The 24,832-nt window shown below is 35.5% G+C and overlaps 6 protein-coding genes and 1 non-coding gene across 7 annotated transcripts; 2 read left to right on the forward strand and 5 right to left on the reverse strand.

Moving 5' to 3' along the window:
• Positions 1-5: 5 nt before the first annotated feature.
• On the reverse strand, positions 6-2,074 carry LOC127249779 (protein GID8 homolog). Its single transcript, XM_051272767.1, has 7 exons — positions 1,878-2,074; positions 1,407-1,566; positions 1,180-1,286; positions 967-1,098; positions 731-887; positions 514-647; positions 6-120 (listed from the first exon to the last, which is right to left on the reverse strand). The coding sequence occupies exons 1-6, from the start codon at positions 1,887-1,889 to the stop codon at positions 526-528; spliced, it is 690 nt and encodes a 229-aa protein (XP_051128724.1). The 5' UTR covers positions 1,890-2,074; the 3' UTR covers positions 6-120; positions 514-525.
• LOC127249778 (caffeoylshikimate esterase) lies at positions 1,446-3,606 on the reverse strand. Its single transcript, XM_051272766.1, has 2 exons — positions 2,391-3,606; positions 1,446-1,566 (listed from the first exon to the last, which is right to left on the reverse strand). Exon 1 carries the CDS (start codon positions 3,508-3,510, stop codon positions 2,392-2,394), a length of 1,119 nt encoding a protein of 372 aa, XP_051128723.1. The 5' UTR covers positions 3,511-3,606; the 3' UTR covers positions 1,446-1,566; position 2,391.
• TRNAQ-CUG (transfer RNA glutamine (anticodon CUG)) lies at positions 2,158-2,229 on the forward strand. The gene has a single exon. It is a non-coding gene; the product is annotated as a tRNA-Gln (tRNA).
• Positions 3,606-8,456, reverse strand: LOC127249780 (S-linalool synthase). The gene is given in 12 exon segments (XM_051272768.1): positions 3,606-4,115; positions 4,214-4,441; positions 4,514-4,649; positions 4,732-4,947; positions 5,145-5,249; positions 5,330-5,427; positions 5,492-5,724; positions 5,806-5,912; positions 5,983-6,106; positions 7,494-7,644; positions 7,646-7,902; positions 7,996-8,456. Coding segments are annotated over 12 exon segments (2,478 nt in total). The 5' UTR covers positions 8,327-8,456; the 3' UTR covers positions 3,606-3,623.
• A 6,091-nt stretch (positions 8,457-14,547) lies between these two features.
• Positions 14,548-15,529, reverse strand: LOC127249687 (TIR-only protein; the record flags this gene model as incomplete). The annotated part of the gene is made up of 2 exons (XM_051272618.1): positions 15,042-15,529; positions 14,548-14,620 (listed from the first exon to the last, which is right to left on the reverse strand). Coding segments are annotated over exons 1-2 (561 nt in total), but the record flags the coding sequence as incomplete, so codon positions are not given.
• Positions 15,530-18,801: 3,272 nt separating this feature from the next.
• Positions 18,802-22,845, forward strand: LOC127249710 (COP1-interacting protein 7). Its single transcript, XM_051272641.1, has 9 exons — positions 18,802-19,044; positions 19,175-19,357; positions 19,628-19,752; positions 19,961-20,001; positions 20,098-20,147; positions 20,233-20,385; positions 20,479-20,696; positions 20,781-22,420; positions 22,493-22,845. The coding sequence occupies exons 1-9, from the start codon at positions 18,986-18,988 to the stop codon at positions 22,676-22,678; spliced, it is 2,655 nt and encodes an 884-aa protein (XP_051128598.1). The 5' UTR covers positions 18,802-18,985; the 3' UTR covers positions 22,679-22,845.
• Positions 22,745-24,141, reverse strand: LOC127249711 (dof zinc finger protein DOF1.4-like). Its single transcript, XM_051272642.1, has one exon. The coding sequence runs from the start codon at positions 23,940-23,942 to the stop codon at positions 23,172-23,174; it is 771 nt and encodes a 256-aa protein (XP_051128599.1). The 5' UTR covers positions 23,943-24,141; the 3' UTR covers positions 22,745-23,171.
• Positions 24,142-24,832: the final 691 nt, after the last annotated feature.

Here is a 24,832-nt window from a genome sequence, read left to right on the forward strand (position 1 = left end):
GTAAGAAACTGTATATATTGATGATGCTGGGGATTTCTTACATTGCAAGGCCTTTCTTGTTTTCGCTGTCTGAAGGTGGGCAAGTGAAGGGTTCTTCTTCATCTTCATCATCTTCCTTTCCTACAAAGCAAGAAAAAGACAATGAGAAGCAACAAGAAATGGAGGAAGCTATTCTGGTGGATGAAAGCAGCAATGAAGAAAAGCAACAACACAAGGAAGAAACGCCAATTCAAATTCCAGTATGATCCCCACAGCTACGCCATGAATTTTGAGGATAGCAGCAGGCAAGAATTCCAGGAGATTGACCTCCCAAAATGCCTAATCTTCATCTTCATCATCATCGCCATTGTTGAAGAAGCAGAAGAAGCTGCCTAAAACTAACCCTTGATGTCCATATTTTACTTCCAAATTCACAAATTTGCTCTTTATTTTCATTATGTAGTACTTCCGCCTCTAACATATTAAGACAAGAAATCAGAAATGCAGAAGAATTAAGTGTTCTTATTGAATCACCTGATCTTCGGATCAAACCGGAGGATCTTCGAGCACAGCAGTAGATAAATCATTCATTCGAGGATACCCCGCTTTCGCATCGAGCTCTTTCTGTGTCCACACAAGCATTTTCAACAAGTTCAGAAGCTTCGGATCTGTTCCAACATCAAAACAAACAAAACTTATAATGTCTCTTTAATTACACAAGATTGATCATTACCATGTCCGATGTGCAAACCTTTTTCTTGGCCTTGGCTGGTAAGAATCACGGCATTCACCTCGCTCGCTATCTTAACACGCTGCAACATATCCAGCAGCTCGGCAACAGGGGATTTCGAGGCATCCTCAAAAGCAAGCAGCGTGACAGCCCTCTCCAACTCTTCGAGAAATTTTTTCTAAAATCATAAAATATCGTATCAAATACTAAATCAAAACGCCGGACAAGATCATCAGAGGAGAGCTCAGTGTAATAACATTTTCCTCTCCTCTTGGGGCAAGTTCTTCTCCGGCAAAATCCAAAGCTTCTTCAACCTTTCCATTCCTGATCAGCTCAATCAACTGTTGTTTTTGAAGATGGAAGAACAATTCTGCGTTCGTGTCCAATATCTGACATTATCAGCATAAAAAATTCCCTCAATACACAAACAAAAGGGTGTCGACAATCTTAGTTTACTACAAGAATTGCACCTCGGGGTTTAAATCATTAACTTTTCCGATAGCATCCTCTACATAACCACCCTGCAAGGCCTTCTTCACGGCCATTCGATCAATGCCCGTCGCAAGGTCGACACCGGCTGTTTTTACAAGAAGGAGATCGCACAATTTAATGTATTCATTTACCATTTTAAAACAATTAATCGAAATCATCAATAAACAACATTGGCAGAAGGAAAAAAAAACATAAGAATGGATACGTTCGGTGCTCGATTCGAGCTGGAACTTTTCAGCAGCATCAAGATAGCCTTCAGTCACAAGAAAATTCATCACTATTTTATTCATATGCTCTTTTCTAACACTAACACCACTTAGCATCTTCTCCCATTCGTCCCTATTTGTAACTTTCTTCGACGACGCCTGCAACAAATCAAGAACGCAGTACAAGGTTGTAAATAAGATGAATCCTCGGAATTCCAGAAACAAATTCAGAAGTTTGATCCATCTCTAATGGCCAAGCAAAACTACAACAAGATGCAGAACCAACGCAAACACCAAATCGAAAAGAATCTTTCTATACTCAGCAAGAAGACAACTCATTGCACAGAAATAACCCCCAAAGTAAATTATCACAGATAGAAATTTGCAGCAGTTTCTGCTTCATAGTCATAAATATAATCACGATCGTTATTTAGATACGCCCACATTGGACAAATGGAGGTGGGGCTTACCATGGCTTCCATTTCACAGAGACGACGAATGAAAATCACCAACAGTCACATCACCCAAATTTATATCCATTAACGGAAAATGCAAATTAAACCCTAATCATTCCGGGATTTGCTCAGTCAAATCAAATTATCAAAGATTTTCGGAAAAGGAAAATGGAGGTTCGTTCGAAGAGGCCGGAGCTTATTTCGGGTTTTGTTCCCAAATTACAAAATCAATCTGCTAAAAAGATTGAATTGAACCTTTTTCATTACCAGTTTAAATAAATAACCTTTCATGGCTGGTCTCATGGTCTAGTGGTCAGGACATTGGACTCTGAATCCAGTAACCCGAGTTCAAATCTCGGTGAGACCTTATCGCTTTTATATTTTTTGCATCAACCAGATTCTTGCAGACCCATGTCAACATGGAGTTACACAGCAAATGAAAACAAGGACGAAGAACACAGAACTATTATTACCGAATCAATAAATCAATCAAGCATGTACATTCAATTCAATTCGATTCAGTTCAACCTCAACACCTGTCCTTCAACCACTTCAAGATATCCCCACGAACAATGGCGATGTTTTCATCAGTTTCCCCGAACAGCAACGAATGCATCATCCCCTCGTAGATCTTGATGCTCTTGTCCGCACTCTTCGCCGATTCGTAAAGCTCCCGGCTCACTTCAGGATCAGTAACCACATCCGCTTTCCCGTGGATCACAATAAAAGGAATATCCACTTCCCCCAATTTCCCACTCACATAATCCGTCACTCTCAGCAGTTCTTGCACTGTCCCCAATCTAGGTTTCCCCCCATACCTCAACGGATTCATCGCCCCAATCACTTTCTTCTCCGAAACCTTAACGGATTTCTCCAACAAATCCGCAGTCGGCACAATCCCCAAAGTCGGCGCGAATTTCGCCACGACCGTCAGAATTTCAGGAATCGGCCACTTCGGCTTCACATTGTCCGAAATTCTGCACATCGGCGCAATCAAAACCGCGCCTCGGAAGAAATCGGGCCTCCTGAAATGCATCAGCAGACAAATCGCACCTCCCATCGATTCCCCGTACAAAAATCTGGGTAGGTTTTCAATCCCCGGATCTTGGGTCAGAACGAAGCTGAAGAACGCCAAACAGTCCGAAACGACGTCGTCGACGCTCGGCACATAAGCCTTGAGACCTTCGGACTTTCCATGGCCTTCGAGATCGAGCGCGAAGCAGGCGAATCCGTTCTGCGCGAGGAAGATCGGCGTGCCCTGAAAACTCCAGCTGACGTCATTCCCGTAGCCATGGACCATACAGACGACGCCGCGCGTCGGCTCGGAATCCAGCGGCCGCCAAGATCTGGTGAACAGGTTTAGCCCTCGAGGCGATGCGTAGAACGAATTGCTCGATTTGATCCCCTGCTGTCTGTAATAATCTTCCTCGGAAATATCTCCCCAGTAATGGCGGCGGCCATGGATTTTAGGTTGAGCTTGAGTTTGACCATTGGCTTCCTCCATTTTTGCCCCTCCCTTATTAGCTCTTACAGTTGGTTCGTAGCTTTTAATTGCAGAGGCAAGTTTTCGAATTGATTCTCGACATTTATGGTTGGGAATGGCTATGGTGGGCATAAATGTTGTGGAAAGTGGCAACGTACGGTACATTTTAGCCTTTGTGTATCTTCCGATGTGGGATTAGTCTAAAATCTACATTTGAATGTAGAAAGCTTTTAACTTGTTCTTACAAAGCAGTACTTCATTGTACATGAATTTTAACCTCACATGAAAGACATGTTCAATTTTGTAGCAATACTATGTTTAACTTGTCCTGCTGCAGCTCTACTCTTTACAAATGGCTGCCTAATGAAACTCACCCCAATCCGACGCGAAACGACGACGGGACGTAGCCGCGACGAAACCTTCGAGGCTTTGTCCGAAGGAATTGGGAGTAAAGGCTTTGCAAACGGCTTCGAAATCGGTTTGCGACTAATAGGAAGGTATATCGCTTTCTTTATGTCTTCAAGCAGCGCGGTTTCGCTGTCGAAAAGGTTTGCCGAGTTGAAGAACATGTTGAACACTTTCATACACGATAAATGAACTTGCTTGCAAGATTTCGGCATATCGTTGTCCGTGAAAACATGCTGTAAAAACTCTTTCTTCTTCGCCTCGATCGTCTGTTTGACGTAAGCGATCGAATCTTCGACGCTCCAATTAGGATTCTCCTTCAAGTGTAGCAACACTAGATTCATTTTCCCATCAGCCTCTTCTTTCTGTAGTTTCGATTCAAAAATAAACGAGGATCGGTTCGATGCAGCATTGCGCGTAATATCTTATTCGTAATTTTTTTAAAAAAGAAAAAGATGCATACTTGATAGCTTTCGATGTCATTCGCCATTCGACACAGAGCCATGAGCAATTTGGTGATTCTATGGTATTCTGAAACCCTGTTTCTTCTCAACAGGGTCGTTGCCGGAAGAGCAATTGTGTGTGCCGCAATCGATACCATCCCGGTTTCAAGATACTCTTCGACAGTCGGGAGATACCCCGTCAAGCTCCACGTTCTCTCCGTCATCCACGCAGCGAATGCGTCGCGCCACTGTTAGGTAAAAAACAGGGGAGTTTACATTACAACATAGTACATGGTTACTAAAATTTCGAACAAACTTACGATATGTTTCAAATTCGACAGCAGCGTCTCAGCTCCTCCTCCGTCACCACAACATTTTCCAGCAACATCCTTCACGAAGTGATCGAGAGCTTCAAATATCGTCTTTCCGTGCCCCCGCAATCCTTCGCCGTCCCATCTGAAAGAAGTTTGAGCAAAGTAATGTTCAGACCGGGGCAATTGAGGTTGTCTGAATGTCTGTTTCGGAACTAATCGACTACCTTTCGACTGCTTCAGTGAGGTCTTCCAGCTCTTCCAAAGAGCCATCCATGTCGTAAAAGTCATCTGCGACGGTGACGATAATCGCCGACTTTGCGATAACCAGCCGCATAATCGAACTACACGGTAAGCACGAAGTGGCAGCCACCGCGAAGTAAGCGTACACCGTCTTCTCTCGACCGAATCCCATTGCGCTCAATCGCCATTCGATCGACCATCTATCGATGATATGCTATTAGTTACTCGAGTTTTGTTCGACTAATTATCGAAGACGTACTACAAGAAAATATCATTTTTGTAACGAGGTTTTTTCGTCCTTAAATTCACCTTTTCTGTTTCTAATGACATTAGAGATGGAATTATGATTGAAATTACGTTAGCTACGTAAATTTTAAAGACGTACGTACTTACTTACCCTTTAAGTTCCTCCAATTCGCGGCAGTAGATCGACTGCTGGTGCTCGAAATTCTGCGTAGCGAGTTGCAATAACTTCTCGTTCGCTGGACCGGACAACCTAGTACTAACAAACATATTCGAGCAGCATCAGTCTCCAACAAACATATTCGTCAATCAATCGAATGTTTGATGATATATGCAGACCTGTAGATCGACGCGCTGGCATTGTGTTCCTCGATCCACTTCCGGTGATAGAGACGATCGAGGCGGACGCTCCACGGAACGGCGAGTTCGTAGTCGATCTGAAACGGACAGAATTAGCGGAGGCGATTCTATGGTTCATGTAAGGATCGACCGTGTGGATACCATGTTTTGGAGATGTTTAGGATGAATGAAGAAGATGCTGTCGTGATCTGTGTTTGAATTGTTGTTGGTGAGCATTTTCATGGCGAATGTTCGTGCTTGGTCCAATTCATCTTCTCCAGGAAAGGATAAATCAGTTGCTCTGTAAACACTGTACATTGCAGTGATGAACTGCTCCCTGTTTTCTTCCATGGATGCCAACATTTCTGCTTCCTTTAAAAACCAGCAGAAGCTTCCTGCATTCAAGTTCTTCATCTTTATTAATTATGTAAATATATATAAAAATATTTATTTTATTTTATTTATTTTATATGTGCCTGGTTTGACATGGTAGCCTTGCATACGAAGAAGACGAAAGGCCAAAGCATCTCTGAATAAGGCAGTGGGGGAGCGTACGGACAATGAATCTTGCTCTTTTTTATTTCTGAAAATTTTAATTAAATACAATTATATGACATATATTTGATATTTAATTTAAGGAATTAAATAAATACCTATAAAGTTGAGAAAGAATTTGAGCAATTTCATCGTGGAAATGGTGAGCAAGACCTAAGGCTTGCACGTTGTCCACCAGCAACATCTTTGTCAGCTCTCCATCATAAGGGTACTTTGCAGGCACTGCATCATTAATTACATTTCTTCATCTTACATCAATTATCAAAACAATTTCTATTACAATTTTTGTAATGTTCTATAGTATTTGTTAATATAGAATTTTTTATTTTCTAAAAGATCTTGTTGTGCCATTCATGTGATCATGTCACACATTTTTTATTTTTAGTAGATATAAAATTTTAAATATTTATGATCATTGTTCATTCATCGTTTGAAGTGTTTAAATCGATTCATTAAACCATTTTATTATTCAAGTTTGTATTTGTGTTCTATTCGATTAAGTTTGTTTGAAGATGTATGATATATGTATAATTTTAATTCATATATATACTATTTTATTTATTTGTTTATTTTATAAATAATTTCATATATATATTTTAACGAACTCTTGCCAACAAAGCTTGAACTGTTCATTAATAAAAAGAACATTCTTATGCTGTTCGACTTTGCTCATTTACATTCGCAAGTGAGCTTAAGTCGAATCAAATTTATGAAAGACTTGTTTGTTTAATAGCTTTAATTGTATCATCCAAGCTACAAAATTTTCGAAACAACCACAAAATTGAAAACAAAAATTTTAAGAGAATTCAACGTCATAAAAAATAAAAGGAATTTTTTTTTTTTTTTTAATAAAAATCTGTTACCTATTTTGTTAATTTTCCTATGCGACATCCATGCCAATAATGTATGTTTGCTTGGTTTAATTGACCAGCTTCTAAAAATAGGAAAAAATTATATCTGTTACCTATTTTGTTAATTTTCCTATGCAATATTCATGCCAATAATATGGGTTTGTTATATGTTTGCTTGGTTTAATTTAACAGCTTCTGTAACTAGGAAATATATTTTGTTAATTTTTCTAATACTATTTTAAAAAGAGATTCAAAATTTTAATTTAATATCAATATATATATTAAGTGGAGTAGTCTTTTCCCTCTAAGTATGAAAGTCCAACATTAATTCCTCAACAATTCAAATGTACTATATTCCAATATTTTAAATGAAGAAATCAATATATAATATATTTTTAAAAAATAGAATCAATGTGATGCAATACAATAATAATAACAATTATTGGCTGCACTCCGCCAAACAAATTCCCACATGACATGAATATTTAATGAAATAAAGAGAAAAGATGATAAACAATAGTTTGATATTTATAATTTTAATTGTTTTTATCGTAATAAATATTTTTTCATTAATTTTTATAATATTTTTAGGAAATACTTGCATAGAGATAAAATTGAACAGATGTTGTGTTTGAACAAGACAATATATATATATAACTAATAGTGACGAGACTGTTGGAAATTAGTTTTGGTGAAATTTCAGATATGGACGAATTTCGAAAATACAAAATCAGATAAATACGAAATCAAATCCGAACCTCCTGGCTTAGACAAACCTCCTCCAAAAGGAAATGGTTGAAGAAGGGAGTGCAGATATGTGAGGCAGTGTGGATTCCCTGTCGCCATGTACGCTCGAGCTGCTGCAATTGACGACTCCACCATTATTGTGTCTTCTTCTTCTTCTTCCCTGAAAGATAGAATTATATATATATATATATGAATTGATTTGAATTGAATGATAATATTACATGATTTGCAGAAGTAGTTGTCGGCGCTTGGCGAAAATGTCGGGCAGCATTGCGGCGAGCCCGTGGGGGAAGTCGAGGTGCAGCCCGGCGGCTTCGGCCTGCTCGATCATCGCCGGAAAAGCCAGCAAGAACCGCCGCGGCAGGCGGTGGAAGTTTAGCTTCACGATCATCTCCGCCTTAGACTTGAGAAAACTCAGCCCTGCAAATACAATACAAAATTACAAATTGAATTAAATCAATCAAAATTGAAGGAATTAGACGATAGGACTGCTACTGATCACGATGGACGGACCAGATTGAATGGGAGCGTGATGGCTCGGATTATTGCCATGGAAATGGAGGACGAGCAAGCAGGCGAGAGTTGAGGTTAGGGTATCAATGGTCGGCATTCCCATTCCCATTCGCATTAATGGAAGCTCCTCCTCGGAGTACTTAATGTTTTCTTGATCTGCTGCTTCCCAATTACTATAATATTCCCAGAAGCCTCCTTCCTTCTGGTTTTCGAGTATCCATTTCAGGCAACTTTCCAACATCGGACTGCCGCCGTGGAGGATGATTCTGAGGATTTCGTTTCTGACATCGCAGAGGAGAGACTCGTGAATCGACGAGGAGGAGCTGTTCATGTTTTTCTTTTTTTATTAAAAAAAAAAACTTTTTTGTTATGGTTAATATTGATCAATTAGTTGAATTATAGGATGGATAATTGTGTAATATTATAGTATTATAGCAAAGCAGCTTCCTATTTATAGCTAAACCAGGTATTTATAGTATTCAAAGTCTCAACATCGGGCCTAATTTGCAGGGTATTAAATTCGACCGGAGGTTTATCCAATGCGCACTTTCTGTAACTGCTGCGAGTTCCCACCATATAAAATAAAAAATACTACAATGTAATAGTCTTTTATCAAGTTGGCCTTGGAATTTCTCCCCATGTCCATTCCAACTCTTTTTACATGGCTTTGAAAGGTCTATTTGTAGAGTGGGGAATGAGTAATAGATGAAGTAAATTTGGTACGTAGATTTCAAAAAATTAACATTGAGATAATTTTAAGATGCATAGTATTTATGAGGTGCGATATGAAAATTAAAGTGTGACAAACGATCCCAAACTTTTAATATATTCAATTTTAGACCTGAAATCCGTATAATAGTTTTCCCAGCCACAATTAATTTGCAGATATCAAATTAGACCAGATAGACTGTATAAATGTCAGCCACTTAGATTCATGTGTAAATCATGCCACTTCAAATTAATACTCCCTCCGTCCCAACCAAACACCTGCAATATTTTTTTTTTGTTTGTTCCAAACTCACTGCAATATTTTCAAATTTAGAAATAATTAATAATATTTATATACATATATTAATATACACTTTATTTTATCTCATCACATCACTCAAATAAAAAAATAAATAATCATTTCTCTCTCCAATCACATCACTTAATATCCAAATTATCTCAAATTATCGTACTTAATACTCCCCACCTAAATTCTCGTACCAAACACAAAGTGTTGAGGACTGAGTATTTTATAATTCATCCTTGTCAGATGAGTTTCAAAAATTAAAATAAATGTATTGTAGTAATTATTATTTATTGCCCCTTGAGTTAATTACTTAGATATTATTAGACTATTAAATAAGGTTACATGACAAAAACAAGCAGTGAAATATATATGATGGCTGAAAATTAATAGTAAAATATGTGAATTGAAATAGTTGTACCATACAAAGTAAATATGTAATATAATATTTTAAATACAAAAAATTTAATTTATATTTTAATATAAAAAGATAAATAATTTTAATATTTTAAACTTTTTTAATGAATAAGAGAAGTCTTCTAATATTATCCAACCAAACACAACGTAAAAGTGAGAGTAGAAAGTAATAGTATACACAAATATATACAATCAAAATTCCAGGGTTTATTTACTAAGGGTTTAGTTTTGTAGTTTGTTCTTAAAATTTGATTTGAATACTAATTTAAATATGATATATTTTTATATGATCCTCAATATATATAATACATAATTTATCATATCACAAAAAATTAATATTTAAATTAATTTTATATTATCTACAATTTATTATACTTCATAGAAAAAAAAATATACCTCAAATCAAAACATTAAATGAATAAACCCTAATACACCACCAAATTTAAGGAATCTTCTTTGTAATTTATAAAAAAAATAAAATAAAATAAAAAATAAAAATTGTCTCTAAACTGACAGATTGAGTATATTTTTGTATAGAGAATTATGATAGTTATATAGTAATAAAGAAACTAAAATAATTAAAATTATAAATACATTAAAACCTTTGTTTAGTTTGATGTCTCAAATTCTTTTAACACTGTGCTACTATACTTTGGAAATATGCTCTCTCAATTTCAAGATTATCATCTTACACATTTTTCTCAACATACACCCTCGATTCCAAAACTATATTCTTAATTGGGTTGGACACGAGATTTAAGGAATATTGATAGTTGATAAAAAGTATAGATAAAAGTTTTTTTTGCCGTGTATTAATGTAAAAAATAGTGACAATTGTTTTGAGATAGACAAAAATAATAAACAAGAATATTGTATTTGATGGAGGGAGTATTATTTCATGGTTCTATTTAAAATTTTATATCTTAACTAAATAAACAAATTTATTGTTTCATTTAAATAATTTTTTAAAAATTTTTAGAATAATAAAAAAACTTAGATATTAATGTGATTTTTTATAAAAATAGTTTGATACATGGTGTTTTCAAAAGTTTTAAAACTATCTATATAAATACATGTTATATTTTTTTATATAAAAAACATTGTATTATATTAAAATTTATTAACTATAAAATAATACGCATATTTAATTTTTATTTGTACTCTTTTCGTCCCAAACACCCATGCAATATTTTTTTTTATTTGTCCCAAACTCACTGTAATATTTCCAAAATTAAAAATAATTAATAATATTTATATACATATATTAATATACACTTCACTTTATCCCATCCCATCACATCACTCAAATAAAAAAATAAATAATCATTTCTCTTTCCAATCACGTCACCTAATATCCAAATTATCTCAAATTATCATACTTAATACTCCCGACCTAAATTTCCGTGCCAAATACAAATATTGGACGATGTTTAAGACTGAGGGAGTACTATTTCGGCAATGCATTTTTATTTTTTATTTTTGAAATTTATGCTAAATTAGAATAGTGAATTTAATCTCCTAAATTATTCTCAGGGCTGTCTCGGACTTTTTTTAGGTCCCGAGCGAAAATAAATTATAGGCCCTACAAATACATGATTAAAATGAATTTTTAATAATTTTTATTTTTTGGCATTAATTGGACAAGAGGTTGAATGTAACTGTCTGGACAATGTCAATTTGAGAAAAGAAGATGAAAGACGATCCGTCTGAAAGTTCGAAAAGCAATAAGGATTGAAAGATGGTGAAAAACATAAGAGAAAAAGTGAGACATGTTTGATTGAGTTGCTGGGGTAATGTGATAGGTGTAAGATAAAGAATGGTAGACGATTAGAAATAAATAAAAAATATATATATGATTAAAAATTAAAATTTAATTTTAAAATTGTATAGGATAATAAAGAAGAAAAAAATATAAATTAAAAGTTAAAATTTAATAATAATAATAAATAATATTTAAAATATAGATCATCTGTTAATTAGGGCCTTGAACAGTTGCTCACCCAGCTCTTGCTATAAGCGCCCCTAATTATACTGATAATAATAGTGTGTGATACACGAAGTGTATGTATACGATGTCACATTTTTCGCTAAATTTATGATACTAAATCATTAAGATAATACATTTTTAATGAAAAATAAAATAAAATAAAACATTTATTTTTATTTGTACGTGAAAGTCGCCTCTATTTAATGCATTTGGAATTATACAACATGTGTTTATCAACCTCGCCACACACACACACATGCGTGTGTGTGCAGCCCCTAGCTAGGCCGCTAGTGTAAAACAACTCCATTTCAATATTTAGTATTTTAATATTACGGCTTTTACAATCCATTTTTAATAAATTATTATTATTTTTTAATTTATCGTTTTAATTAATTGAAAATATTATTTATTAAATTATAAATAATTTATTTTCAATAACAAATAAATTTGTATAAAAATAATTAGATAAAAATTCAAAAATTGTAATTTGAAATTGATTTGAAATAAAAATAAATAAATATTTTTTACTAGAAGCATATAATTATTTTTTATTATTTTATAAATTCACACAATTTTTTAATAAAAAAATACGTTATTTTTTTTATAAAATTATACTAAATGTACCAAGGGGCTTTTTTTCCTTTTTATCCAACCCCTCATAAATGCTACATAGGATGAGTGTCGAAAATATTTAAAAAATCTAAAAATTCCATCCAATATTTAGTTTAAAAATCGAATAAACCCAAAACCTGTCTACCTTTTTGTTTCTTTTGTAAAAAATTTTAAATATATTTTTCTTAAAAATTAATATATTAAATACACTTATTATTTTTATATTATTTATACAATTTCATATATCTCACATAATTTTATTTATTTTTTTCTTAAAATTAATACACAACAAACACACCATTTAAAAAGTCGTATATTACGGAATCAGAATTAAGTTGAAATGGACACCTCATAAAAGTTTCCCAATAAAACGATACGAATGTCAAAAATAAACAAGTATAGTATATGAACAAATAATTAAATGTAGGCTGCTGCTGCTGTACCATCCAATTTATTTACGTATCCTATAGATTGTTTACTGTAGTTAGGGTGCTAGCTGATCAATTACACAATTTAGTACATTACATTTACAATACACGATTTATTTTTATTATAAAACAATACCAAATGACAATGGTCTACATAAAAAATATTCTCCATGCCTATAACTATGATAGTAGCGGAATTTAGTGAATCAATTTAAAATAATTAATAATAAGTTAATTTTTATTTAAATTTAGTAAATTAAAAGGTTTGGAATTAATAATTTTTAATTGCAATTTGAAGTTTTATCATATTTAAATATGTAAAATGTATATATTCTCCACATTTTAAAACTAAGGGTGTGTTTGATACAGAGAAATGAAGTCAGAAAAATAGAAATTGTTTCATTTCTCTTGTTTGTTTGAGTCGGTATGCAGAGAAATAGAGAGAAATGATATAGAGATATATATATTTTTTTAATTTTTTAAAATTTTTTTTGTACTATCTACTTTATATATATATATATATTTTAATATATTATTTTAATTTCACAAAAATCAAATTTAATTTAATGTTAAAGTATTTAAATTTTACGATTTTTTAAGAAATTATACTAAAATATAAAACATCATATATAATTTATAATTTTTTTAAAAAAAAAGTTACAAAAAATAATTTTCATTCGTTATATCAGAGCCCAGTTAGATGGTGAAGTGGATTGGGTGGCATTGGGTATTGGTTTTGGGCTGAGCCCGCATGAATTTATTTTTGAATATTCTCATTAAAAAAATATATATATACACACACATTAACACAATTTATACAATATATATATACTCTATTTATTTACAAAAAAAAAAAAAATAAGAATTAAACAGAAAATATTAATTTATGAATAGTCCTGGTAATTTGTTGAATTATGTGCAACTATATTAAGTCCACAATAAGGATTTAAGAATTGAATAGAAGTAATTATATAAATTAAATTAAGGATTGAGAACAATAATAATAAATAAATAAATAAATTAATTAATTAAAATGGGCTATTTCGAAAAGGTTTGTGCTTCTATTAAATGGGCTTAATTTGGTGTAAGTGGCAAATAATAATAATAATGTTTTTATTATTACAATTTATTATTATTATTATTTTAACAAAAAGGAATTTTAAAGCCCACATTGGTGTTAGTCTGCGGGTTCTGCTATTTTTTCATATATCGATTTTTACTATTAAAAAAATTACAATTAACATTTATATTTAAAATATATATATATATATATATATTACAACAACTTAAAGCACATAAAATAATCTCAAAATAAGAAAAATAATGTTTGATACTTCAAATTTTAAATTCAACACTTATTTTTTTGTTCAAACATATTCCATGCCTAATTTACTTAAAAAAATTTAAATTAAAAAATAAATGTGTTTGTTTGTAATTTGTATTTAAATCATTTGTATACAATAAAATATATATATATATAATTAAAACATATCATAATTAGATGTGTTTACTTGAGGTTTCAATACTAAATTTTCATTATTAAATTTAGAAAATTTTATTTGATTTCACCGTATTTAATATAATTTTTATTAAAAATATTATACTAGTATTAATAACAAGTAAGGTCAAAATAGAGTCTAAAAAAATCCATTCAATAATCAAAACGAAAAGAAAAAAAGAAAGAAGAACTAATGTGAATTTATAGAAATATAATTTGTATGAGAAATTAAAACAAATCACTATTTATTTATTTATTTATTTATTATTACATTTTGGAAATACAATTTGCATGAAACAAAAAATGAATTAATTAAAAAAAAAAAAAGAAAAAGGTTCGTACATGAAAGAATAACGTAACAATGAATTAATAATATATATGGATCGAACATTGTGTTCTCTTCGACAGCTTCGTAAAAAAGCAGCTCTCATATTTAATCAATTAAGAAAGAATTTGTGTATTGTTAGACTCTGCCCTCATTTATTGACTGCAGACTATTAATATTAATATTATTATTATTATTATTATTATTGTTGTTGTTATTGTAATAGGGAGATCTGATGAGGTGAGAATATTTAAATTTATTAATATTATGTTGTTCTTCTTCTTCCACTTCAGCCAAATTCTTCATCACCACGTCCGTAGCACTCGCCAGAAACTCTGCCCAATCTCTGCCACAAACAATTTTATGTTAATATTTATTATACTGAAATTAATAATTTATTATATTATATAAAATTATATCATACGCTATTAAAACATATGTTACTTGAAATTGTATCGTTTAGTGTCAAATTGCTGTAAGAACAAATATAATATGAAATTGATTTTTGTTTTGTGTTCAGGTAAAATAAAAGATTATATAATATTCTCTCCGTTAACATTTATTTAACAATATTTGTTACTAACTTTATTACATATTCTCTTTATTTTTATAATTTAAATTTACTTTCTAAAAATACATTTAATTATCTTTTTACTTTTATTAATTTTTAATAAAATATTTATTTATTTTTATCTGGATGCAAATGTTCTAATTTTTGGGGAAAAGAATAATAAAAAAATGAACTAAGTTTATATATATATAGATACCCTTGCAATGTGTCGAAGGTTAATCCGACGGTGTACTTGGCCTGTTCGAGCGCCGACCGGAAGCGGCGGAGGTCCTCCGCCGTACAGGCGGCGCCGCCGTAGTGGTCCTTAACGCGGAGCTCCGACGGCTTGACGTCGCAGAAGATGGGCACGAGTCTCTTCCGCGCCTGGACCATCAGGCTGAGCTCGTGGAGACAGAAGTACGACTCACAGTACATGGGCGAGAATACGGCGACGCCCACCTTGCATTCTCCGATCGCCACGTGGATCTTGTCGAACAGCTTGTCCCCTGGCTTCATGCTCTTGCTGTCCAGGAAGGCCCGGACCCCAGCGCCACCCAGGTGGTGGTGCAGCAGCCCCGCCACGTGTCGCTTCGTGTCGATCCCCCGGTGGTTCACGAACACCTCGCACGCCCCCCGCCGCCGTGGCTTCGACCTCAGAAACTGCCGCCCCACGGCGGCCACGGCGGTAATCGGCGATCTCTGCATTATCTATATAAATATTATATATATATATATATTTATTCTCCTTTGAAAAAAAAATAAAAGGAAAATCTGTGCATATATATATATATTCTTGATTGGTCGTGTTATTTATTGTAGTAGCTAGTATTTAATGCAGTGCATTAATTTGATGTGAGCTTTAATTTATAGGGATCGAATGAAATCAAAATTAGGGAGGAATTTTCTGGGTAAATTTATTGAGTTGAAAATTTGAACATATATATATATATAATATAATATAAAAAAATTATTACATAAATAGTATAGTGTATATTTCTACAAATTGAAATGAAATCAGAAGATGTGACTGTGTGGGGTTCCTCCGTACGTCTGAAAATTATATGTATGTATGTACGTATGATAATGAGTCAGGTTTTGACGTTTTGAAAGAAAAGAGAAAAAAGAATTAAGTCAAAGGATTTGAATCTGCTGACTCCTTCCAGCTTCGTTAATTACGTAGCGCTGCCTAAGTATCAGTCTTCGCCTAAATCCTTCAAACACGTTTTCAACGTTACCTTAATATTTTTTATTACACCACTTATAATACTAATAATTCTTTCACAATATTGCTGTTATTTGTGTATATATATATATATATATATATAAATCGATTTCATGATATATAGTTTGATGATACTCATATATATATATTTAAGATTTATATATTCCAAAGGGGTAGGTGAATTAATAAGCATCGCATTGAATGAGTTGAACGAATATAAAACCATTCAAGAACATCAAATTTCTATTCAACAAATTATTTTCTTATCTTCAAACCAATGTTCAAAATATATTTAAATTCGAGATATATATATATATTAGTAAAAAAAGTTGTAATTGTTCATTCCTATTGTATGGATTTGGATTGAACATATGCCTATTTTTTTTATTGTTATTATTTTTTTAATTGCACATAATGTGTAATGAAGTGAATTGAAATCCATAATGCCAAAGAACAAATATTGACTGTCAAATTCAATCTGCTCAAGTGAATTCTAGATAAGTTTTAAAATTTGCTGAATATATACATATATAATATCAAGAAATTTGACTCAGAAATTACAATTCATTATAATAATATATGTTTATATTTTCCAATAGAATTGTAAATCAAACTAAATTATACCAATTACAATTTGCTTCCTGTTTTTCTTTTCTTTTGTGTGTGTGGCAATTTTTTGCTTTTAATTATAATAAAATATATTTATACACACATTACTGCTAAAGTTTATTATTATTATTATTATTTTTTAATTTTTTTTAAATAAAAAAAAAATCAAAGTAGATAATTGGAATATTCGTGCTAAAGTTTTTGTTTTGTTTTTCTTTAAGGAACAAAGTAGAGGCACGTGAGAATATAAGGAATGTTTGGCAAGCAAGAAATTTGGAAAGTTATGCCACCATGGACATGGGAACTTTGGACCAATTCAGCTTCCGCCGCCCCACAATCCATTTTAATAATAGTTTTAAAATCATACTATTATTCAATAAATTAGTTGAATCTTAATATAAAACATATCCAACTATATATAATTTTATAAATTTAATGAGGAAACCAAATTATACAAACAAACATAAAATAAAATAATTTATATACATACCACTCTATTGGACTCTATACTGTACATATGAAAGTACTAAACTTGGAGAGCTTAGTATAAAATTTAAATATTTAATAAGAACAATGAAATACAAAAAATGCAGAATAAAACAAAATTTTAAAAATTGAAAAGTAGCTGAGGGATTTACGAAACAATTTCGTTGTAATTTTGTGGTGATGGTGGCGTTTATTTAATTTCTCAAACTCAAGGAAAATGGGAAATAATTTTGAAAATTAAGAATTTGTGTGTTCACTTTGTGTTTTCCATTGACACTATTTTTTTTTATAAATATTATTAAAAAATTAATGTAACTTAATTAATTTTTAAATTCAAAATATTATATTTTAACATCAATACAATTTTTTATATTTAACATACAAAATAAATTCATCAAAAACACTAAGGATATGTTTGTTTGAAGGATTCCAAAGGATTTGCACTATTCATACAATTTTTTTGTCTTCAAAAAAATTAAATCAAAATACCTATTTTTTTATTTTTTATATTATTCTAAAAATTAATTTTACGTTCAAAACATAACATTAATATTTATTTGTATCACATCTTATAAGTATTTAAATTTAAAATTTTTATTATTTAAATGTCTATAAAAAATTCAATCACCGGAACAAATTCGCCCTTCATATTTACAATAAACACCGAATTATTATTATTATTAAAAGCCAGTAAATACAATAGACAATACTCAATTCGCGTCTATCTACGCTACAAAAGGCCCGTAGGCCCAATATTTGGAGTCCGGGGCAATCCACACCGTCAAATAAATAGGATTTACAGAATGAACGGTGAGGATTGCCTTCGGAATTGATCTTCCGGTGTAGTTCAAAAATATCACTCTTTAAACAAACTGTGCCATTTTCATATACTCGTAATAATGATTAATTGCAAGTTGATCTCAATTTAAAGAAATATTCTGCAATTATTTTTATTTTTATTTTTTCACAAAGAAAGTGAAAAAAAATAAAATATCAAATAATACATGTATTTGGTACAAGAGTCAAAAAGCCATGGATTGATTTAACATTATTATAGCTATGATCCAAGAATTGACATGTTACATGGACAAGGACAGTCCAACCAATGTCCCCATTCTTGAAGAAAGAAATGGGTGTCTAATTATTGTATTTTTGTTGTTTTGTAAGAAGGTTTTTTTTTTTTTTTTTTTTTTTGAGATGAAGGGTTGGTTTGGATGCCCCATTGATGTTTAATGACTAATCTTGATTCTTGAATGGTGGTTTAGACAGGTTGTAAATATCTTCTATTCATGGTGGCAAAATTTAAAATTTATTGGGATTAAATGTAATGATAAATGAATCCCCATTTGGGCATCCAAGATTTGATTAGGAGATTAATTACAAAATTATTGAAGGGGTGGGGGAGAGATGGAGACATCATTTTGCCTGTGGGTCCAATCGGAAGATTGTAAGATGTCATGGCGGTTCTTGGCAGGGCCTGGGATCCGGAGTCCGGGTGAATGTGGACTGTTGGTGGATGTGGGTTGTATAGATCGACGGTGTAGGTTTATAGGGAAAAGAGTGGCCATCATAAATCTATCTCCATCTTTTTCACACACTCTCTCTCTACTCTCTCTCACATACACACACAGTGGCACACACTTACCATGTGAGTTGCTCCATCAATTCTCGCTGGATATTTCTAATGTCCAGTTAAGACCTGAAAAAAAAGGGGTTTCAAAATGTCTTATTCAGGGACATGAACTTGCACTTTCTCTCACAAAGGAGTGCTGCAATCTTAGAAGAACTCCTTCGTTCTCTTTCTCTCTCTTACTGAGCAGAAAGAGCGAGAGAGAAAGAGCAGTATGGATCCCAAATCCCTTCTTGATTACGCTGTTTTCCAACTCACCCCAACAAGAACCAGGTATGTCTGCAAATCTCTCATTGAAATCGATTGTTTCCTGATGAAATTAGTGATCAAATCTTCATCTTCATCTTCATCTTCCTCAACTGAATCTTGAAACATTGAAAAAAAATAAAATTTGAATTTAAAGGTGCGATCTTGTGGTGATTTCTGGGAAGAAGAGTGAGAAACTAGCATCTGGGCTGGTGGAACCCTTTCTCTCTCACTTGAAATACGCAAAGGATCAGATTCCTAAAGGTGGGTATTCCATAGCCCTTCGTCCACCCCCCACCGCCGACGATGCTTCCTGGTTCACTAAGGCCACATTTCAGAGGTAAACACTGCATATATATACAAATATATAGTTGGTGTGTTGTTTTTTGGAATCTTGAATCCTTAATGCCTTAGTTGTAAGTGATGTGTTTGTTCTTGTTTGTTTCCTTATGGTGAAGTTAATTAGCTGGATCGATTTGGGAACTGATTAATCAGTTTTGTGGAAAGTAAAAATAAAAATTCAATCTTGGAGAAGGGCTTCGAGTATACTCTGCTGATTTGATCTGATCTGATTTGATTTGATTTGATTTGATTGAACATTGGCTGTCAGATTTGTGAGATTTGTGAGCACTCCTGAAATTCTTGAGAGGATCATACGAATCGAAGAAGAGCTTTTGCAGATTGAGAATTCGATTCAGTGTAGTGAAATTTCGAATGTCGAAGATTCAGGGGAAGGTATGGATGGCAATAACTAATAAGCATCTCCTTGTCTGATCAACATTTTGCATATATATATATATGTTTACAAGAGTTTTCTTAGCTGCATTTCTTTGTCGTGTCTGTCAGATAATCGCCTCGATTTCTTGATTTATGTTTGCTGTTTCTGCAATTTCCAATAGAACATTCAATGTTGCTTTCATAACTAAGTGCATTGTGTCATCAGGTAATCTTTCTATTGGCGACGGGACAGCGAAGAAGTCGAAGGTAATTTTGTATCAATGCTAACAACTTGATCCGTATTCTCGAATTTACCGTCTCAACCAAATTTGGTGTCATGTTTTGTTCTCTTCTGTTCTTTAGACTCCCTCCGAGGAAGACGATCATGGCGCCGAGCCGAGAGAAAATTCCAGGTCTACTTAATGTCTAATTCATCGAATCCCTCGAAATTAAAGGTCCCTCTTTTATTTATAGTTCTGAATCACTGATTTTGATCAGAGTTCGTCTTCAACGAGTTATGGACACCCGGAGAGCGTTGCTGCAGAAAGAACAAGCCATGGCTTACGCTCGAGCCGTCGTTGCGGGATATGAGATGGACACCATCAACGATCTAATCTGCTTCGCCGATGCATTCGGAGCCTCTCGTCTCAGGTGCTTTTTTTTTTTCCCGATATTAACCTTTGTATAACAACCTATGCGGCATTGGTCTAATTCTTACAATATCGATTTTTTTCTTCCATGAAGAGCGGCCTGCGCCGATTTCAAGGAGCTTTACGACAAAAAGCATTCGGACAACCAATGGATGAACGAATTGGCAGCCGTGCAAGCCTGCCCTGTTCCTGACCTCTCATTCATGGGAGCATCCGGAATCATGGTAGCCGGTGAGAATATCGCTCCGCTTGTCCGAACCAACTCCGAATCGCCATCGGAGTTGACTCCTACGAATTCGGACGGGAGCAAAGGTACTGCGCCTTTACATTCTAGAACATTTGATACGCCGTTAACATTTCTTGCCATGTCCTAATGTTCGAATTTGTCTTCGACAGAGAATAATCCGAATGCTCAGCAACAGCTTCCGTGGATGAATCAGATCCCGCCGTATATGTACAACTTTCAAGGCCCCGTTCCGTATCAGGGATATCCTTTCCCCGGTATGCATCCCGTCCCGCCGTATTATCAGGCCCCCGTCGGATGGACACCTCCCGGAGAGGCGATCCAATCGAAAAGTCATCGTCCGTCGAGGAGGAAAGAGAGATCTCCGAATAATGTCTCGGAAGAAGACGAAGAAACTGCGTCTGAGGAGTCGGATGCTGCGACGGATTCGGATGGGGAACAAGAGCACGATAAGAAGTCGTCTTCGAAGGGCCATAAAGTTAAGAAGAACAAGAAGAAGAGTTCGAAAACTGTGGTTATCCGAAACATAAACTACATTACCTCCCAAAGGCGAAACGGGGAAGACGATGAGTCAAATGAAGATTCCTCGGGAGAAGATTCGTTAGTCAACGAAGCTTCGATTAGAGAGGGGATCAACAATGCGATCGCATCGTTGGAGAAGCATTCCAACTCAAAAGGACGTAAGAATCGAGGGAAATACGGCGCCCATGCTCGGAACGCGTCGAACGGCAACGGCGAGCAGGAAATCAGCGACGAAGTCGAAGCGAATAGTGTTTCCGAGGGAGGGAAAGGAGGCAATGCTTGGGATGCTTTTCAGAATCTTCTCATGAGTCAAGAAGATTCGAATTCTAGCGAATTACAGAAGCGTCCCGGAGAGTCAATGGACGGACATTTTGCGATGGAAAATTCGAACGGCAATGTTTCGCACAAAACTGGTGATGTGTTGGATTTCGAAGCTGAGAAGGTCAGGATAAAATCTTTGACGATCGATGATTCGGTTCTTGCGTTTCAGGCTGGTCCGGGACACGGCGGTAATGATCCGACGGTGTATTTCGGCGACGGAGAAAGGAATCCGAACATGAAGAAAATTGTTTCCGAAGGCGAGAATGCATTACTTTCGTTCAACGGATCATCGAGGACTGCTGCGTCGGGAACTCTTCCCGATTTCTCCTCGGAGATGTCGACAGTTAAAAACCCGAGAGGTGAAGATTGGTTCGTCGCGAATACATCCGGAGGTTTGGACATGGCGGAGGCGAAGCATTTGGAGTTCTCGAATCGCAGCTACCTTCCGAAAGAAGCGCCTGTGGTTGACGATTCGTTCATGGTGGAGTCGAGATCGATGGGTCCGGAGACGGACGTATCTCCGTGGAAAGCCGATATCATCGGCGCCGATGTCGATATACCGTCGCACCAAGAAAACGGTGCGGCGCCTATTGCCAAGTCGAGCTCTCTCGAGCCCGACGACCTATGTATGATGCTTGTTCGGGAGTCGCAAGAATTGGGTGCGTCTCGGTTGCCCGATATGGACTATGAAGTCGAGATCTCCTTCAACGAAACCGATAAAAACTCCGCCACTAAATCGAACGGCCGCGATTCTGAAGATAATTTAGCGAAGGACAAAAGTCCGGGCAGCAAGAAAACTCCCGGCTCGACGATCAAAACTCCGGGCAGGGACCCGAGGTCGAGATCCTTGACCGGATTGCTTGCCCGGAGCAAGACAGATATGCTGTCGAAGAGCAAAAAGATGTCGCCGGGCAGCAGATCGATGGGGCAGAAGAGCAAGTTAGAGAGGGTACGATAAGGTCTTATATTTCCGCAGGTTCAATTTAGTTCCGATCGATAATATCGTTTTGTCGTTGTGCAGGAGGAAGAGGAGCGGAAGCGATTGGAGGAGCTCGCGATTCAACGGCAGAAGAGAATTGCGGAGAGGACGGCGGCAAGTGGAACGGCGACTTCTCCGGCAGCGTTGAAGAAGCTTCCTTTAGGAAGTAAATCGGCGCCTTCGAAGCTCGAGAAAAGCAAATCTTCGTCGGTTGCGCGGAGAATTTAAATGGCGAAACTCCGGTCGGTGTTTCCGGTCGCCGGAGTTGGTTGTAAAGACGTTATTTGTCGTTGGTTTGATGTTTTTTTTTTTTTTTTTTTTTTGGCTTTTGAGGATGGTATATATTCATTGATTTGTTTGTTGTCCCTACAATAAAATGTGGATGATTCGATTTATGTTTGCTGAAAGAATGGATTGGTTTTCTTACATAGTTCGAATGCCAATTACTTATGCGTATCTATAATAATAAATTTGATGTCTTTCTCAGCTCTACAATCTCCAATTTTCATTCTCTCACAAAATCTCAAAACACACGAAATTTTACATACTCATAAAAGCCGGATAGCCTTCAAACCAAACCACACATTATATGTCATAATAAACATGACAAACTCTGATTTCAGACACACATACACAACAAACTGTACAAATAAGAAGCTCCATAAAAATGGTTAATGTCAGACCATAATCCAATCTAAAATCACAACACAACCCAACCTTACTACTTGATCTTTCCATCGGAATTTTCGCCGGCGCCGGCGCCGGCGACGTCGAGATCGGCAGAAGTCAGCGCCTCGATGTCGTTCCAGCTCCAGCAATCGGGCAAGTCGAGCGCGCTGCAGATCGTATCCGGGCTCGGCCACGGCGGCCCGCTGCTGCAGCTCGCATTGAGATCGACACTCGTGACGGTCGATTCCTCGATCGAATCGACGAAACTTGGCGGATGATCATAACAAGTGGGAATCATAGAAGCATTAGTCTCAAAGCCTGATGAGAATTCGAACGCGAAATCGAACTCTGCAGAGGGATGACTCTGGCCCATACTGATCAAGCCCGCCGGAGTACCGGCGGCGGCGCCGCCACTCGGCGGTGAAGATTGAAGCAGGGCCTGGAAAAGAATTCTACCCGCCATGCTGTTTTGATCATCATCATCATCAATCGAAGGCAAACCGTTGGAGTGATATTTAAGGTTCCGATCGGCGGCGGCGGCTGAGGTTGTCGGGGAATTGAAGAGCTTGGGACGCTTGTTCTTGCGGCTGCCGCCGACGGGGACGTTACGGAGAGTGCCGCCGTTAGTCCAATGCCTCTTACAGGACTTGCAGAAGTGGCGAGGCTGAGATCGGTTGTAGTTGTTGAAGTAGCAGAATTTGGTGTTCGTGGAGCCGCAGCGGGGGCACTTAATGGCGGTTTGCGACGGCGGCGTGCGCTCGGCGGCTGCGCCGCCCCAGCCGAGCCGGGAATCGCCAGAAGCCGGCTTAGCAGAGAATCCCATATAGAAATGAAGAATATGGAAGTGTAATTAAGAATTGTGATGAAGAATGGAAGGATATGACTAATTGGACATCATCAGCTGTATTTCTGTTTCTCACTCTAGCTAGGTAAAGGTTTGATTAATAATAAGTGTAAGAAATAATGAAGGCAGTAGTGTGTACTGAAGGGTGTACAATGATAAGAGTTTCCATCCGGGGGGGATCATCACCATCACTCGCTCACTAACTGATCACTGAGGGGGGTGGGGTGGGGTGGGGTGGGGGTGGGGGTGGGGGTGGTCCAGGTGGTCAGCATGCATGGGATCAATTAATTAACTATTATGTATGTTTGTATGTATGTATATATAATAGAGTTAGCTGTAGATATATAGATGAATAGGAAGAAGATGAGAAGGAAATAATCGGACATCATTGGATCTCCTCCATCTTCTTCGATGGGGCCGATGTCGCAATGGATTTGCATATACAGACGTACATATATATATATATATATATATATGGTGTGGTGTGTGTGCATGTTCTCTCTCTCTCTAGTCTCTACCTCTCACTCACATGATCCACTCACTCTCTCCATAATTCTGCTTCACTTTTAGGTATAATTGAATCGATACATCATCATACAAACTCTGTCCCTCCACATTCTTCTGTCCACCCCCCCACCCACTCACTCCATTGTCCATAACGGCGTCGTTTGATGAGCTAGAGCTGGTCGGTCGGGGCTAAATAAGAATAGTAAAATACACCGAATATTTGCCGGGTGGGGCCCGGATTGCTAAGAATGATTAGGAACAACTACTTAATTTAGAGAGGGTTGAATTGAAGTGTGGGGTGTTAATTAGTTGTTAATTGAGTTTAACTACTACTGTGGTGGTGAAGCTAACCAACCACGTGT

This window comes from Andrographis paniculata, unplaced genomic scaffold, assembly GCF_009805555.1.
Source record: "Andrographis paniculata isolate CXL003 unplaced genomic scaffold, ASM980555v1 Contig36END, whole genome shotgun sequence".
NCBI lineage: Eukaryota > Viridiplantae > Streptophyta > Magnoliopsida > Lamiales > Acanthaceae > Andrographis > Andrographis paniculata.